At 37.5% G+C, this 17,478-nt stretch overlaps 1 protein-coding gene across 1 annotated transcript in view; it reads left to right on the top strand.

Moving 5' to 3' along the window:
- LOC108557763 (hemicentin-1) overlaps positions 1-13,525 on the top strand; it is a 40,739-nt gene extending 27,214 nt beyond the window's left edge. Inside the window, exons 2-10 of the mRNA XM_017914416.1 lie at positions 4,986-5,163; positions 6,079-6,353; positions 7,281-7,463; positions 7,907-9,061; positions 9,369-9,937; positions 10,019-10,436; positions 10,503-10,877; positions 10,940-11,290; positions 12,328-13,525. Coding sequence (XP_017769905.1) covers positions 4,986-5,163; positions 6,079-6,353; positions 7,281-7,463; positions 7,907-9,061; positions 9,369-9,937; positions 10,019-10,436; positions 10,503-10,877; positions 10,940-11,290; positions 12,328-12,494 — 3,671 coding nt within the window. The 3' untranslated portion in view covers positions 12,495-13,525. The remainder of the gene's footprint in view (positions 1-4,985; positions 5,164-6,078; positions 6,354-7,280; positions 7,464-7,906; positions 9,062-9,368; positions 9,938-10,018; positions 10,437-10,502; positions 10,878-10,939; positions 11,291-12,327) is intronic.
- The last annotated feature ends 3,953 nt before the right edge of the window (positions 13,526-17,478 follow it).

Genomic DNA, 17,478 nt, shown 5'->3' with positions numbered 1-17,478 from the left:
TTAAAGATTCATGTAGATTTAAATGTCTGTTAAATTGTTTTAAAATATATATTTGTAGGATTAATTAAGCATGTTAAATCTTATAATCCAATTTCACTTCTAAAAATAGATTAATTTGTAGCTCGTTTGCAATTAAACAAAAAAAAAACAGGTGTATTTATGCAGTATGAACAAAATCTTTAAAAATTACACATATTTATTGCTGAATAAATCAAACTATATAAGTGCATGCTGTAAATCTGTATATGTATAGCTTCATTTTTTTTGATCATCTGCTGTCGGTCGGTCCCCCTTTAAATGGCGAAACCGTTTTTAAATCATCGCATCCTGAAACGCACCGAGCAGGTGTCTTTATAGTCGAAGAGACGGCAACACCGGACGACCGCCTCCCCTCCTTCCTCCTCTACGTCCTTCTCCCGGTGTGCATTTTTATCCTTCGAGGAAGAAACCGGTTGTGACGTTAAACCAACCGGAGGCGACTGACGGCAGCTTGTGCCTCGCTGCTGCGACCGTTGAAATCTCTCTTATTACACACATCCACATGGATGTACAAAATTACATTTTCCGAATAGATGTTGCTACTGCTGATGTTACCCGTACGAAACGAAAAGAATGAGCGAAAAGAAGTGCATGCAAGACGCGATGTAGAGATTGCCGAGTGGAAATCGGATGAAAAACGCAAATCCTTGGATTCGATTTCTCATTTCCTTTCATTAGCCTTCCCTCGCAGTTTCACATAGCGAAACGAAAATTCTTTATATAAATATATAGAAAAAAAAAACTCTTCTACATTTCAATCTAATTCAATCATAATTAAACTAATGGTTTCATAATGATAATCATAGCTCTTAAGTATTTGGAGTGTTTAAGTGCATTTTCTTACAGTAATTTTTTTTTGTTTAATTAAATTACTTCATTATAAAATTCGTTGCAACAACTGAAACGTCAATAAAACAGTTCGAACTAAACGTAAATCCAATTTGTCCGCAAATAAATCACGTTTTACCCGGTGTATATTTTCCGGACTGCTATGATTTTTGATACATTATTCACGATTTTCGTGAATCCAATCAAACAAAAACGATTTCGTTTTTGGTTGGAAACATCGAAACAAGTTTGATGCAAAACAAAATTAATTCATCATTTAACTAATGATTTTTTTTTTTAAATAATTCGTTCGGAATCTTGAGGATATTGCCGGACTCCGCAGGTCGACTAACGGCTTCAAACGTTTCTAATTGGAACCTGTTGCATTTTCTTTGATTACCTCGCAATCTCTCGACCATTTACAAAGCGATTAATTACCCGAATAATCTAAATCACAAGCTCGATACATTTTGTATTAAATGTTACGGATTACGTCAGATAACGCAAGTCCTTGAATGTAAATCGTTCGAGGTTTTTTTGATGTCGTTGTTGTGCAAAACAACACGATTTGTTGGAGCATTGAAATATTCAATCCTTCGAAAAGAAATTGCCTTTTTCCCCCCCGAACTGTTCCGGAAACGATGCTCATGAGGAGAATTACCACAAGAAAAAGAAAAATACAAGTAGAATCTCATATCCCGATATCGGATGCTCCTGAAGCCTCGTCAAATCCGCGTCTTTGTTCTTACATATCTTCTGCAAATACCATTTGCGATTCTCTCGTTATTTATTTATTCCCAAACTTGATGCGAAACAACAACCAAAAATATATGTATACAGAAGAAGAAGGTAGATGTGGGGGCTTTTCCTTCACCCGCTGAATAAACAGACCGGAAGTTGGATTCTCCCCCATTCTTGCGTTGTAACAGTTCTCTTTCTATTATTATTATTCTTTCCAACAAGAAAACTTTTCGCATACATTGAGGAAGGTAAATGTATGCTTTTGTATGCGAAGCGACTCAATAATACAAAGGGCCTAATTCCTTAGCAACAACTTCAACCATTTTATTCCATTGCTTAGCGATTAGGTAACAAAATTTTATTATGTTGCTATGCAAACAACGTATTACTAAGTTGGTATTTCGTAATTGAACCATTTCATTATGTTGCTTAGGTAACGAAAGTTTATTTATTAGTAAATTGAGTATTCTGAGCTGACGTTTCGGACGTTTACAAATTTTCGGAATGGATTTTTGTTTTCTGTTGCTGTTGTTATTTATTTATTCCGATGCGTTCTTTATGTAAGATCGGGTTTTGACGCGGGAATATTAAATAGTTTTCTGGACGCGGTGGCGTTGCATAATGCATCGCGTCCCGAAAATAAAAAAAAAACACGAATTAATATTCATCCACTTCGTTGTACGCAACTCTTCAGAAACGGCTCCCAGTTTATTTTACAGTTACGTTGACGAGAGTAGAGAGAGACCTTCGGATTCTTGCGTTAATTAATTCGAATCCAATTCCTCCGAGCCTTGAGATTATTCAAATCGCAGAACTAGTTTGATCTATTAAATGTATGATCTTGATAGAAAAATACCAGATAAATGTATATACAAATATAATTTGATCACTATTTGATGGAATTTGTAATTTGAATTTAAGTTGTCTTCAAGTGATCTAATATCAAAAATACAAATATAATTTGCTTTTCGGATGGAATCTTTATATTATTTATACTGGTAATTTGGATTTAAGTTGTAAATTGAACTAATATCAAGTGATTTCAATATTAATGGATTCTGGTTGTCAATTTTTTTCATAGTGACGTTGAAAGCTTATAAAAGATGCATAGGTTCAATGCATTGTTCCATATGCATCTAATATGAGATTGAGTTCAAGTAGAGCGACTCGCGCATCTCCAATGGATCATGAAGAGGATTTCCAAAGCACCAGAAACTACTTCTTTTTCCTATTTTTTACGTCGTTTACTTTAAATATCAATACGATCATACATATTTATGATGTGCATTTCACGATGTGAAAGTGCAACGCGAATCGCCATTCGGAATTGGCGGTGTGTGAAATTTGTGGTCGGGTTTTTGATTCATTACACTCCCCCTCTGTCTGTGTTCATGCCTCTTCCATATTCCGTACTATTTCTTTTTTCCTTTTGGCATTTGCTGAATCTTCGCTCCACCACAATAACTGCTACATCTACTCTTATTTTTTTTTCTTCTTCTCGTTTCTTCATTGCTTATTGTTTGCGCGTGTTCATGATTATTACAACGATGTGCATGGATGGTGATGGCAATCGAAGCGCAAAATGAATAATACCCGTGCCATCCGCATCCTCGAACGAAACAAAAAAAAAGAAACAAAAGTCTATTGGATACAAAAAGTGGTCACCAAAAGAGAGTTGGACAAAAAAAAATAGTAGTAAAAACTAAAGCACGGATCGAAATGGAGGCGAGCGAAAGGAATTAAAAACCTCATGCTCCAATTAAGCCGTATTGGGATGGAATGAACGGAAGGGTACACTCGGTAACGAAGCGCCCTTCTTTTATTTTCTATGTTTTTTTTTTCTATCTGCTAAATTGGATAAGCAAATAACGGTTCGATTTTTTTTTGCTCATCTTGTTTGCTGCATCCTTGATATTTGACATGAACGCCTCTCAAGTGTACCAACTGTACACATGTCATATTTTGTAAGGTTTCATGATGTTTGATAGATGGAGCTTTAAACCAAAACTTGTAGCAACTGTAACCAATTAACGGATTAATGAACTTTTGCTCATTTTGCTTCCTGTATCCTTGATGTTTTAACTAAAACCCTCTCAAGTATAGCAACTGCCATGTACACATGTCATATTACATCAGGATACATGATGGAAGTATAAACCAAAACTTGTAGCATCCTTGATATTTTTGACATGGACGCCTTTCAGGCGAATCAATTACTCTTTACACATGTCATATTTCATCAGATTTCTTAATGTTTTCATGAAGTATGTAACTTAGCTCGCACAATTCATGATGTTTTATACATGTAGTTTTAAAATAATAGCTGTAGCAACTGTAACCAAATAACTGTTCGAATCTGTGCTCATCTTGTTTGCTGCATCCTTGATATTTACCACTCAGGTGCACCAACTGCTCTGACACATGTCATATTTCATCAAGTTTCATGATGTTTGATAGATGGAGCTTTAAACAAAAACTTGTAGCAACTGTAACCAATTAACGGTTTAAACTTTTGCTCATCTTGATTGCTGCCTCCTTGATATTTGTCATGAACGCCTCTCAGGTGTACCAACTGCTGTGTACACATGTTATATTTCATCAGGTTTCATGATGTTGGATAGATGGAGCTTTAAACCAAAACTTGTAGCAACTGTAACCAATTAACGGTTCGAATCTGTGCTCATCTTGATTGCTGCCTCCTTGATATTTGTCATGAACGCCACTCAGGTGCACCAACTGCTGTGTACACATGTCATATTTCATCAGGTTTCAAGATGTTTTATAGATGGAGCTTTAAACCAAAACTTGTAGCAACTGTAACCAATTAACGTTTTAAAGTTTTGCTCATTTTTCTTCCTGTATCCTTGATATTTAACCCAAACCCTCAAGTATAGCAACTGCTATGTACACATGTCATATTATATCAGGTTTCAAGATGTTTTGTAGATGGAGCTTTAAACCAAATCTTGTAGCATCCTTGGTATTTTTGACATGGACGCCTTTCAGACTAATCAATTACTCTGTACACATGGTTTCATGATGTTTTCTGTTCTATTCCTTCCACTCCGAAACGAGTGAAAGGAAGTTATATAACTTAGCTCGCACAATTCATGATGTTTTATAGATCTAGTTTTAAACCAATACTTGTAGCAACTATAACCAAATAACTGTTTGCATCTTGTTTGCTGCATCCTTGATATTTGCCACTCAGGTGCACCAACTGCTATCATATTTCATCAAGTTTCAAGCTGTTTTATAGATGGAGCTTTAAACCAAAACTTGTAGCAACTGTCACCAAACGTCAAAATTAGTAAAATTAGTTTGTTGGCAATAATAATAAGAACAGTGATTAACGTTTTCTCTTTTTCTTATTGCAGATGTCCTTGTTGCGTTTACCGTGAACATAAAGGATACGAGGGAGGGCGAGGATGTGACTCTGGAGTGTCGATTTCCGACGCCCCAGACCGGAAAGGTGACTTACTATTGGGCGAGGACGATCAAACAGGTCTACGACAACGTCGCAATCGAGAAGGTTCCACTGGATAACAACTACAGGTATTTTAAAATTCGCTCCTCACGTTCATTTTTATTCCATTTTAGCGCACACACACACATTCCGTATAGAATATCAGTATTCAAAAAGGCCGTGTGAAACGCGATACACTTCTCCCTCCGCTTTTCACAATTACATTACAACGTGTACAATATATACTCTTTTTTTTTTCATCCTGCCTTCGCTTATCCTCTGAATAAACAATCGACCGAACGTTTTCCGAATATTTAAAGTACAAACAGAGAGAAGAAAAAAAGTCAGTTTAAAGACGAATTCTTCCAGATCTCACGTCGCCCATTGTTTCTTAAGACCAGAAGATAGAGAGAGAATGGTCGTGGGAAACGGATGTTGCCCGTCTGCAGACGGATAAATAAATAATTTTTTTCTTGATCTTTCCTGGCGCAAATGAATTAATCACAGCCTCGACTCTGTACAACTGCCCTTTTATTAAGAAACTTCTATTCACTCCACTCGAGATTCGCATCATCCTGTCAACTTTGAGAAGATTTATGTTCATTGAATATTAGATTGAGAAAGTTTAGTATGTTATAAACGTTGCATCATTCTTAAAGAGCAATTAATTAAGATTAATGAAAATGTACTTATTTTCATTCAATTTTGACAAAAAATAGTTTTCAATTTATTCATAAATGAGCAATTAATTTTATAAATCTTATAAATGATTCATAAATAAGTTTAAGAATCTTGCAGAATGATGATGGTAGAGTTTAGGAATTTGGTCCAGAGGCTTAATTGGATCCTATTTCTTCGAAGATGCTGCTGGTAGTTTCACGAGAAAAGCCGATTAATCTTTAAAAACGAAGACAGAGATCAACAGACAAGATCCAATTATTTTTTATAAAACAAATCAATGTTAATATTGTATTAAAGAATGCATTTGTTTTGTTTCTTTGCAGATTGAACTTTCAGCCTGAAAAGGGTATCTACGATTTACTGATATCCAACACCAGCTACGATCGCGACAACGGCGAGTTCGAATGCAAAGTGAAGGCGGGCGGTTCCGGCGCGAATCTTCACGCCCAAAACTACACCCTCACCGTGCTCACAGCACCCCAGATTCCCACCGTGACCCCGGGCACTTACGTGACCTCCACCGAAGGCAAGAAGATGGAGTTGACGTGCTCGAGCATCGGCGGTTCCCCGGACCCAGTAGTCAGATGGTACAGAGAAGGTAAGCCAAAATCCCAAAAACTTTTCCAATCACATTCTTTTTTTTCTATAATGGCAGAACTTCCACGGAATTAATAACTTTTAATTCCGGCATAATAATTGTTTCAACCCTCCCTCACAGTCTTTGTATTCATGTCTCCACGTAATTCATTTCGTAAATTTAACATGTCGAACTTGTTGCACTCGTCAAAGTTTTTCCATACATTTTTATTTTTTTTTGCTCTCGCGCTTTCCCTTCGTCTGGCGTCTTTGTGTTTGAAAGTAAGTAAAAAAAAAACGAGAGGAAGAAAATGGAGTTCAGCTGCCGGAAAACTTTCCCAATCAAATATTTTCCATCCATCTAACCGAGCCCTTTCCACGGGAATTGGTTGGATGGTTTACGCGTTCCGATCGAAACTTAACCGAAAATGCAAATTGTAAATAGTGTGCGAGAACGAAGCGGTGAAATTTTCCTAGCTAATTGACATTTGCATGTGACATTCATTTAATTACCATGTGTGGAAGAGGAAAGGTCCTCCTCCTTCCACAGCCTAAGCCGGGCATCGAGGATTAAGCTGGTTTACATAAATTTGAATATGGGAAACGGAGTGATGACAACATAAAATGTTGCGTCCTTGAAAATTTCCTCACATTCAAGTAATTAATTTATTTTTGTCAATGCCCATTGTGTATATCTTTTATGTATGCAATTATTATTAGTTGTCCTGAATAGGAAAGGTACTAAGGAAGACTACAATCACATCCAAATAATCCAACACAAACATAAAAAGCGTAACATTTCTGACTTGCCACATAGATTTAATTTATTGCTAATTGTGATAAAAATGTCCTGTAATTGAATTTAATGATATTATCTTATAATTATTAAGTTTGTGTTTTTGTGAATGTATTAATTCATATTGAATATTTTTTGAATTGTTTCCGTTAGGATCGACGTATCCCTTGGAGTCATCGTTAAAGAATGGAGGATCTAGGGACCATCCGACGACGGCCACTCTGTCTATAATGCCCACAAAGGAGGACGATGATGCAGTTTTTCGGTGCGAGGTGTGGAACAGGGCAATGCCCGAAGGGAATAAGTTCAGGACGAACGTCACGCTGAGCGTCAATTGTAAGTCAACCCAAAAGTATCTTTAGGAACTCTCCCAACGCCATCATTAACCGTTTCCTTCTCTTCCGTTTTTGCCTATTTCTCTCTCTCCTTCTCTCATTCGAAACGCATTAAAATCCATGATTTATGGAGCGCGCGTTTCTGGATATTTCCGCCGAGATTTTATACAGTTCAATTAATGAACCTGCACACTCTCTATATATATCTCTCTCTCTTTCTGGCTGGTAATTGAATCTATTTCTGAAGAAGTTATTTTTGATTTGTGCGCCTTCTTTATCCAACATCTGGCGAATTCTCTCGGCCCGTCGCCGAAAACCGGATGCGTCTTGTTCGTGACTGTTTGTTTTCGCAGGCTGCGGAGAATTCACTGCCGTGTGTGCAGTTCATTAACTCATCGCACTCTGTTCTGATATTTTAGAGTTAAAATAAACTGTTTTCTTCAGATTTTCCGCGCGTCGAGGTCGGACCCGAGAATCCTCTGAGAGTGGAAAGGGACTCTCCGACGACGCTTCAGTGCACCGTCGATGCTAAACCAAAGGTATCGGATGTTCGTTGGACCAGGAACGGACGCGTCATCAGCACTTCGTACACACACGCCCTGCACAGGGTCAGCATTCAGGATGCGGGTAAATACACGTGCAGCGCGGACAATAACTTGGGGAAGATCGGTGAGAGGGAGATCGAGTTGGACGTGCTGTTCGCTCCCATCATCACTCTGGAGGCGAAGACCAAGGAGGCGGAAGAGGGTGAAGCCGTGACGATTAAATGCAACGTGACCGCGAATCCCTTACCGACGACCGTCGAATGGGTGCTCGAAGGAAAACCGGATTTCCGGCAATCCGGAGACACTCTGCATCTGAACAGCGTGACCGCAGACCACGCCGGCACCTACATCTGTCGCGCCGTCAACGTCATCACGCCCAGCGCTTTCCCGACCAGAAGAACCGAGAAAGTCACCAACGAATCTATAGCTTTACTCATCCGCCACAAGCCGGGGAAAGCCAGGATAACACCCGACAAACCTGTCACGACGGAAGGATCACCCGTAACTCTCAGCTGCACCGCGACTCCTCCAGGATGGCCGAAACCTCAGTACCGTTGGATGCGCGCCAACAACGACGGACAGATGACCGTTCTCAGCACCAGATCTCAATACACCATCTCCAACGCTCAGATCTCCAACGAAGGCACCTACCACTGTCAAGCCACCAACGAGCTCGGACCCGGCGAGATCTCTTCCATCAGCCTCGAAGTTTACCAACCACCGAGTTTCAAATTCAAGCTGAAACCATCCGAAACGAAACGAGTCGGCGACCAGAACTTCTCCATCGCCTGCAGCGCTAAAGGCAAACCGAAACCATTCGTCAAGTGGCTGAAAGACGGTGAAGAATTAACTGCGGACACCAATCTTTACGAGGTCATCCCCGAACTCACCGAGTCCAGCAACGGAGCGGTCAGCGTGCAGAGCATCTTGAAGTTCAGAGGAAAAGCGCGGCCGGGCGGAAACGAACTGCTTCCATCCGATCGCGGAGCGTACTCCTGCTCCTTCGAGAACGAAGTCAAGAAGACCGAATCCACAATGCACTTGAGAATCGAACGTAAGTCAAACACACATTTATATATTGCCACTCATTTTATTTCCTCCCGTATTTCAACTCACTGAAATTGCTTCTATCTCAAAACATAATGTTAGTTTAAACTTTCCACAATATTATTTTCTTTTAAATTTCCATTAAGAATCTATTAGTTTTTTAAATATAATTAATTGAAATTGTTTAAAAGTTTGAAAATTTTATAAGAATTTAATTGTACTTTAATTCAGATGCAATTAGTTAAGATGTTTTGCTTATTGTTGATTAGGCATGTAATCTAAACGTAGTAATTGCAACGGTAATTGGATTTCAGATAAACCGATAATCCTTCATCAATACAACAAAGTGGCTTACGATGTAAGGGAGACGGCTGAGGTCGTGTGCAAGATTCAGGCATACCCGAAACCCGAATTCAAATGGTACTACGGTTCCAACAAGTACCCACTGACCACGTCCTCCGAGGGCAATTACGTGATCAGCAATTCGATCGATGCCAATGACGTGTACACGAGTGTCCTCAAGATATCCGACATAAAGAACCACAATTACGGCGAATACAATTGCCAAGTGGTGAACGATCTGGGCAGCATCGACGCCAGGATTCGTCTGCAGAAGAAGGGCGCGCCGGAGAAACCGACGCAGGTGACTGCAGTCCACGTCGGACATAATTTCGTTACACTGAATTGGGAGCCCGGATTCAACGGAGGCATTGCGAACACCAAATACTTTGTCTCGTACAAGAAGGTGCCCGGAAATGATAACATCATCGTGGAGGGTTGCGGAACGATCACGAAGGCTGCGGATTGGTCGGAGGCGGATTGCCACCAGAATGTCCCGTGCAACGTGTCCCATTTAGATCAACATCAGAGCTACATTTTTAAGGTATTTTGCGAGCCACGTGCGTCCTATTAACTCGATTACATTACATTTTTTTTCTTTTTTCGTTTGCTCCTTTTCTCCCAGGTGAAAGCTTTGAACACGCAAGGGCAGAGCGAGAACTCGCAGGAAATCAGCGCGACGACCCGAGTGGACCGGATCCCGCTGCCGGATCGAGTGGCCTATGACCCGGCCACACACGCTTTGTCCATTAACATTCCGATAACTTGCCTTCCATTAGTCGCCGTTGTCGAATCCCTTGGACACGATTTGCCAATACCCTCGTGGCAGGTCATCGATACTCTTCCCTTACAAGTATCCGGACTCACGCCGACTTATAAGGAAGCCAACCTGGAGCAGCTCATCGCGAGAAGTTACAAAGTCAGCGGAAGATCTCTTGCGGACGAACCCATCGGCGTCAACGACGATTACTCATCCAAGATCCGCGTCAAGTTCTGCTTGAGGACGCACGACGAACATTGCGGCAATTTCGTGGACGCAGAACGTAAGTTCTTTAAAGCAGATCATCGAAGATGAATCAGAATTTAACAATTTTATTTTTTAATTACAGTCGGTCACGCTTACATCAAGGAAGCCTCAGCTCTAGCTACACCAACCTTAATAGCCATAGTCGTCTCGTGCATAGTCTTCGTTCTCTTTGTAGGACTCCTTCTGATGTTCTGCAGATGCAAACGTAATCAAACCAAGAAGACCCAGAGCAAGGACTACGAGATGGACTCCGTCCGACCGACGATGACCCAACAGAACCAGGCGCCTCCACCGTACTATCCCTCAACGGGAATGGAGAACAAAGCGCTCGAGCATTCACTCGATTTGGCCTTAACCATGGAGGATCAGAAGAGCGTGTACGCCACGCAGAACGGATATGGTTATCACGTCGCCAATCCCGACATCCAAGGCAGACAAAACATCAATAACGGCGATTGTACGTGCACTCCCATCCATTGATTTCCAAACAATTCATGTAATTTTCTTTTACTTCTGCAGGGGCGAACATGGGCTATCTGGAAAACAGCTACTCCAACTCGAACAACGGCGGCAGCGTCAACTCTCAAGATTCCCTGTGGCAGATGAAGATGGCCGCAGCCGCAAACAATTCCGTCAACCAATTGCCACCGCACATGAACGTGGATCGTCAGAATTCCTACGGATACGATCCCATCACCCACGGTGGTTACGGCGCCGTCGACGATTACGCTCCCTATCCGCACATCACGACGCAGAGCAACCACGGTGATGAGTACATGAGGAACAGCAACAATCCATCCAGACAGGATTACTGCAGTGATCCCTACGCCGCCGTCCACAAACCCAAGAAACGCATTGAACAGCATATCGGTAAGTTCAACAATCATGAAATACTCAATCTTTATACGAGTTTTACAACTAATTTTGCAATTAACTAAAATAGTTCAATAATCCTTAATATCATCTAAAACACTAATTAAATACTGAATTAAAAACAAAACTTAAGTATAAATCAATATGGTAACAACTAAACTGTCAATTAGTTAACAACTTTATAACGTAACTCTCAATTAAATCTTAGTCACTTCACATAACACGATTTTGCACTTGGAACGTATGCATCTAGTGCATTCAAATATTTTACAAACTTTGCTAAATGTAAACTCCCGTTAAATCAATTCCCCCTATTTGCAAATTCTATGCTGTTTAATTTTTTTGTTGTTGTATATTTTCAATGTTTAATCAGGATTAACGAATCTATAAAATGCTAAAATCGTTTGCAATAATTTCAATAACGTAGAATTAATCTCGTTAAATATATATGCAAACGGTTTTCCTGTTTTGCATTTCTCCATTTGCGCGCTGCTCCGCATTTTCCTGCATTATTTTTATTTACATTTATTTTTTTTTTTTTTTGTTAAATTCCCAATGCGGCCGTAATTCCATGTAATACTAGAGCTCAGGGTGAAAGCTTTTACTAGTAATTATAAATAATAACAAAACCGACAAAAAAAAACAACCATTCAATTACATTAGTATAAAACTGCATTTTGTAAAACCCGAGGATAAAATGATGAAAAGAAGCGGCAGCAGCAGGTTTTGAGATGAAGTTATATAAAAATGCGATCTGGTTTCAAAGTCGGCAAAAAAAAATATAGAAAACTTATATATTTCAACATACCGCGGCAAAGAATACAAGAACATTGCTTTTTCTGCATTACAATTTGTAATACGGGAGTTTTCAAAGGCTGAAAACCTGAGCCACCCGTATCCTTCCGTGCATGGTGCATAATTGCGCGCACACACGAGCTGCAGGATTCTCTCTCTATATATATTTCTATCTGGAAGAGAGAAAAGAAAACTGAAGAAGAAAACATGTTAATTTTATTCGGGACTTTAAATTGCAGATTCGCCGTATCACGATGTCAGCGGCCTGCCCGATCCCTACTTGGAGCAATTGGAGGATGAAAAGCCACCTCAGCACATGTCCCTGAACTACGAGGAAAGTTTGGAGAGCGGATATTCCACCCCCAACTCGAGGACGAGGAGGGTCATCCGAGAAATAATCGTCTAAATCCGCGAACTGCTCAAGGCGGAAGGAAGACCATCACACTTAACAATAAACAGAACGAAGAAGACGTGGTAGAAGAAGACGGAAAAAAAAGATGCAGAAGTAACGAGGAAAAGGAATAAAGAATATATATGTATAGATATGTAATATCAGCGTGGATAGGAGAAGACGACCAAACGGACGTTTCATTTTCTAACTAATTTGTATTAATTACTATGAAAATATCGTGTAGGATCCTAAGAGCGAGAGAGACAGTGCTTTCCGAGAAAGAAAAGTGGAGATTTTTTCGGCGGACGGGAAAAAAATTGCAAGATAAAAAAAAACATAAGGATAAAAATTGATTTCTCTTCACGTGTACCTGAGGGAACCACTTATATTATTTATTTGTTTGTTTTATTATTATTTCTTTTAATGGATGTTTATTATGTTCTCTGTTCGAATGGAAGTTGTTTTTTTTTGTTGTTTCGGAGCGCCATTTTGTGAGTGATATACCTGTAATAATACGCGAGGTGAATGAAGAATGTGAAAGGAAAAAAGGATGTTTTTGCCATTGCTCGATTCGTCCGAAAGAGTGTGAGAATTTTTGTATGTTTTATTATAACTATTATCAATTTATATAAATGAATCGTGTAACGTGGAGCGAGCTCGAACAATTACATAGCAATACGAACAATTGTTTATTAATTTTTGTTTCCATGGAAATGTGATTATACTTGCAATAAGTAATTTGTTGTATAGAAACCAATCGTTGTCTTGGTTTTTATATATATATATATAATATTATTATGTTTAATTCGAAGGACGAACGGCTCGAGCGGTTCCAAATCCAAACGATTTTCAGGAATCCTGCGACGCCGAATCCGCGTCGCAGGATTCCGAAAATTCGACAGTTCGATTTTAGTTCAACTTTTTTTTTTATTTTCGTGCCAAAACTCCGGACCGGACGAGTCGTTCCCTCCTTCGCATTGAGTACTTAAATGCGTGTTTCGAATCGTTTCCGTCTCATACGAAGAAGAGGAAATGTTAAAGAAGAAGAAAAAACAAAACAAAACAAAAACCTCTTGGACTGCCATTATTTTTTTGTTTTTATTTTATTCGCGTCACTCTTTGTTTTTTTTTTTAAACAGTAACAAACTTTTTTTTTATTGATTGAACGCATCAAACAATATTCAATACGAATGATCTCAAAACAATTAAAACAAAAGAATACAAGATAAAAAAAACAAGAATAGAACACCGCTGTTTTTTTTTAAATATATTTTTTTAATTAAATATAATAAACAAATGACAAAAAAAACAGAATTGAAAGGAAGAAATAATGATGAATTATTTTTTTTTATTATATAAATATTATTATTATTATTATTAGTTATTTGAACGTGTATAATAATTGTTTTCTGTACATAGCATTTTCCAAGCGGAAATTCTTTTCAATTTCTATTTTTTTTTTAAAACAATATTTTGTCCTTCTTTGTTTCTCCAAGAGGGAATGAAGAGGAAAACAACCGAACATCAATCGAATAAGACTATACTACTTTTACTATGGTTAATTTCTATTATTTTTGTATAGTTAGGAGACTTAAGCGTAAGTTTTTTCGAGATAAGTATATGAAAAAAAAAAATAATAAAGAAAATGGATAACATTAATTTCTATATTATATATGTTGTAAATAATATATTATAAACGAATATCGATTTTTATTGTATTTGATTTTTGTAAATAAATGTACGTTTATTAAAAAAAAAATTATTAATTAATATGAACAAACTTAACTTATTTTTTTGAGATTTTATTTGAAACATTTCCCTTGAAACTATAGAAAAAAAAATTGGATAAATTATGTGAAAGATAAAACTGTGAGAAGTTGAATACAACTTTTCGGTTAAGGTAAATATTGAAAATAAGGGAGACTCAAGTTGACGATGATTGATCGTGCGAGGGTTAATTTGGATGGATGGACGTGTTTTAATTAAGAAGATGTAATGGAATGTCTGCAGGAAGAGAGCGGAATATAAATATCAAATGGTCTTGTTCATATCTCTTTGTCGGATTGAGGACGGTCGCGTGCGAAGCGATGGCCCGTTTTTTTTTTGCTAAGGGATGTTTCATTGCTTCTCTGCTTCATCCCCCATCACCCCCTGTTCGTTGTTTTTCTTCTATTTTCCGCTCTTTTTTGGCAACATAAATATGTAACTGTGGGGGGATTATTTATTGCTCCGCTTCCGGCACGTAACGAACGACGGAACGGAATATAAAGCATGTCCGATAAAGCGCCGCAAAGTGAACTTGAAAATCTCCTTATTTCACTTATTCCGCAAATTATTTATGCAAACTTATAAAGAGTTGTTCGAAATTTTCATTCTGCATACAAAGACAAGGATTAAACTCTCTCTCTCTATGTGTGTGTATAGAGGGGGCATTGTATCTTGGCATTACGTAACGCAAATCCTGGATTAGGCGAGATTTTCGCTCGGAACGTTAAATTTTCACCTATCTCCTTCCTGAGGATTTCGGTGGTTTTACTTGTACGTAGCGCAGGTATTGTGTCTGCTGCAATTTGAACTACTCGGCTCGGACCCAAGAAATTAGATGCGAACGTACAAAGCGGAACTAATTGGGGATTCCACGATTCCAATTTTGGCGAGAAACAATATGCGGAATTCTCGTGTCACCTCCACCCAACTCTCCACCCCAATCTCTCGATAAGTTCCCAAATTGAATTCAACTATTTCCTGTATTTAAATTTATCACGATATTGACACGGAACTAACTTTTTTTTTTAGTCTGAGGTTGCAAAAAATATCTTTATTTCAACAGTTTATTGCAAGATAGTGGAAAGTACCACATACATGCCAATAGCTTCGTTGAAAAGATTATAGTTTAATTTACAATATTCATATTTGAGGATGTAATTAATAAGCGTGGTTATCAAATAATTAAATAAAACGTGAAGACTGTGCATTTTCCAATTTGACATCTCACTACAAATAACACTAAATACCACAGATCTGGAAGTAGACTCATATTTTCCAGTAGCTGAGTTGAAAAGATTATAGTTTAATTTACAATATTCATATTTGATGATGTCATTGACATGCGTGGTTATCAAAGAATTAAATAAAACGTGAACACTGCGCATTTTCCAATATGACATCTCACTACAAATAACACTAAATACCACAGATCTAGAAGTAGACTCATACTTTCCAGTAGCTGAGTTGAAAAGATTATAGTTTAATCTACATTATTCTTATTTGATGATGTAATGGACATGCGTGGTTATCAAATAATTAAATAACACTAAATATCACACATCTGGAAGTAGGATCATACTTTTCAGTAGCTGCGTTGAAAATATTATAGTTTAATTTACAATATTCTTATTTGATGATGTAATTGACATGCGTGGTTATCAAATAATTAAATAAAACGTGAAGACTGCGCATTTTCCAATTTGACAGCTCACTATAAAAGAACACTAAATACCACAGATCTAGAAGTAGACTCATACTTTCCAGTAGCTGAGTTGAAAAGATTATAGTTTAATTTACAATATTCTTATTTGATGATGTAATTGACAAGCGTGGTTATCTAAAAATAATTAAATAAAACGTGAAGACTGCGCATTTTCCAATTTGACAGCTCACTACAAAAAACACTAAATACCACACATCTGGAAGTAGGCTCATACTTTTCAGTAGCTACGTTGAAAAGATTATAGTTTAATTTACATTCTTATTTGATGATGTAATTGACAAGCGTGGTTATCAAATAATTAAATGAAACGTGAAGACAGCGCATTTTCCAATTTGACAACTCACTACAAAGAACACTAAATACCACATATCTGGAAGTAGGCTCATACTTTTCAGTAGCTACGTTGAAAAGATTATAGTTTAATTTACAATATTCTTATTTGATGATGTAATTGACAAGCGTGGTTATCAAATAATTAAATAAAACGTGAAGACTGCGCATTTTCCAAATTCACAGCTCACTACAAAAAACACTAAATACCACATATCTGGAAGAAGACTCATACTTTTCAGTAGCTACATTGAAAAAATTGTAGTTTAATTTATAATATTCTTATTTGATGATGTAATTGACAAGCGTGATTATCGAATAATTAAATAAAACGTGAAGACTGCGCATTTTCCAATTTGACAGCTCACTATAAAAGAACACTAAATACCACGCATCTGGAAGTAGGCTCATTGGAAAGACCATAGTTTTTTCTTAAATTTGTATATTCAATGTTCTAATTAGAGTACGTGGTTATCGAGTAATTAAATAAAACGTGAAGACGTGACAATAGATTGTAAAATTTCCATATGTCAATTATTCTTATGGCTTTATGCAACAGAAAATTGAACGCATTCGATACTTTATGAGTTAATATAATAAATCTTATTAACTTAAAGCAAAAAAAAAAATAATTTTAAGAAGAAGATCTTGAGAAATTCCAATAAAATTTGGTTAAATTAAAAAAATAATATTGAAATAAAAGTGTACATTTGAGAAAAAGGAATGATTAGTGTTTAAAGATACTTAACAAGATTTCAAGACGTTTTCCTCGGAGCGGAAAACGTATTTTAATGAGACGCATAACAGAAAAGTGTATGCATTCCCTCCAGTTGCATTCATCGAGTTCCATTATTTATTTAGGTCCTCAGGTGTTTCGGATCGTTTCTCTCCATCCTCCTCTTCCTCTTACTACTACTTCTTCTACATCCTTCGGGTAATTTAAGAGGCAAACATTAATTAAATTCTTTTTTAAAGTTTCTAATTACAAAATTTTCTCAGCAACTTTCTCCCTCCGCCTCATTCATTGTTCGTCGCTCCCCTTCGACTAAACGAACGCGACACCGACGAAAATACAGATGCACAAACACACAGTTCATTTACAAAACAATTATAATTAGAATATTTTGTGTAATTTCCTCATCAAAATATTTATTACAACATTTACATAAATAATTAAAA

The sequence above is a fragment of the Nicrophorus vespilloides genome, unplaced genomic scaffold, assembly GCF_001412225.1.
Source record: "Nicrophorus vespilloides isolate i.1.1-1 unplaced genomic scaffold, Nicve_v1.0, whole genome shotgun sequence".
Classification (NCBI taxonomy): domain Eukaryota; kingdom Metazoa; phylum Arthropoda; class Insecta; order Coleoptera; family Silphidae; genus Nicrophorus; species Nicrophorus vespilloides.
The sequence above is the reverse complement of the archived record's forward strand: the minus strand, read 5'-3'. Positions and strand labels throughout refer to the sequence as shown.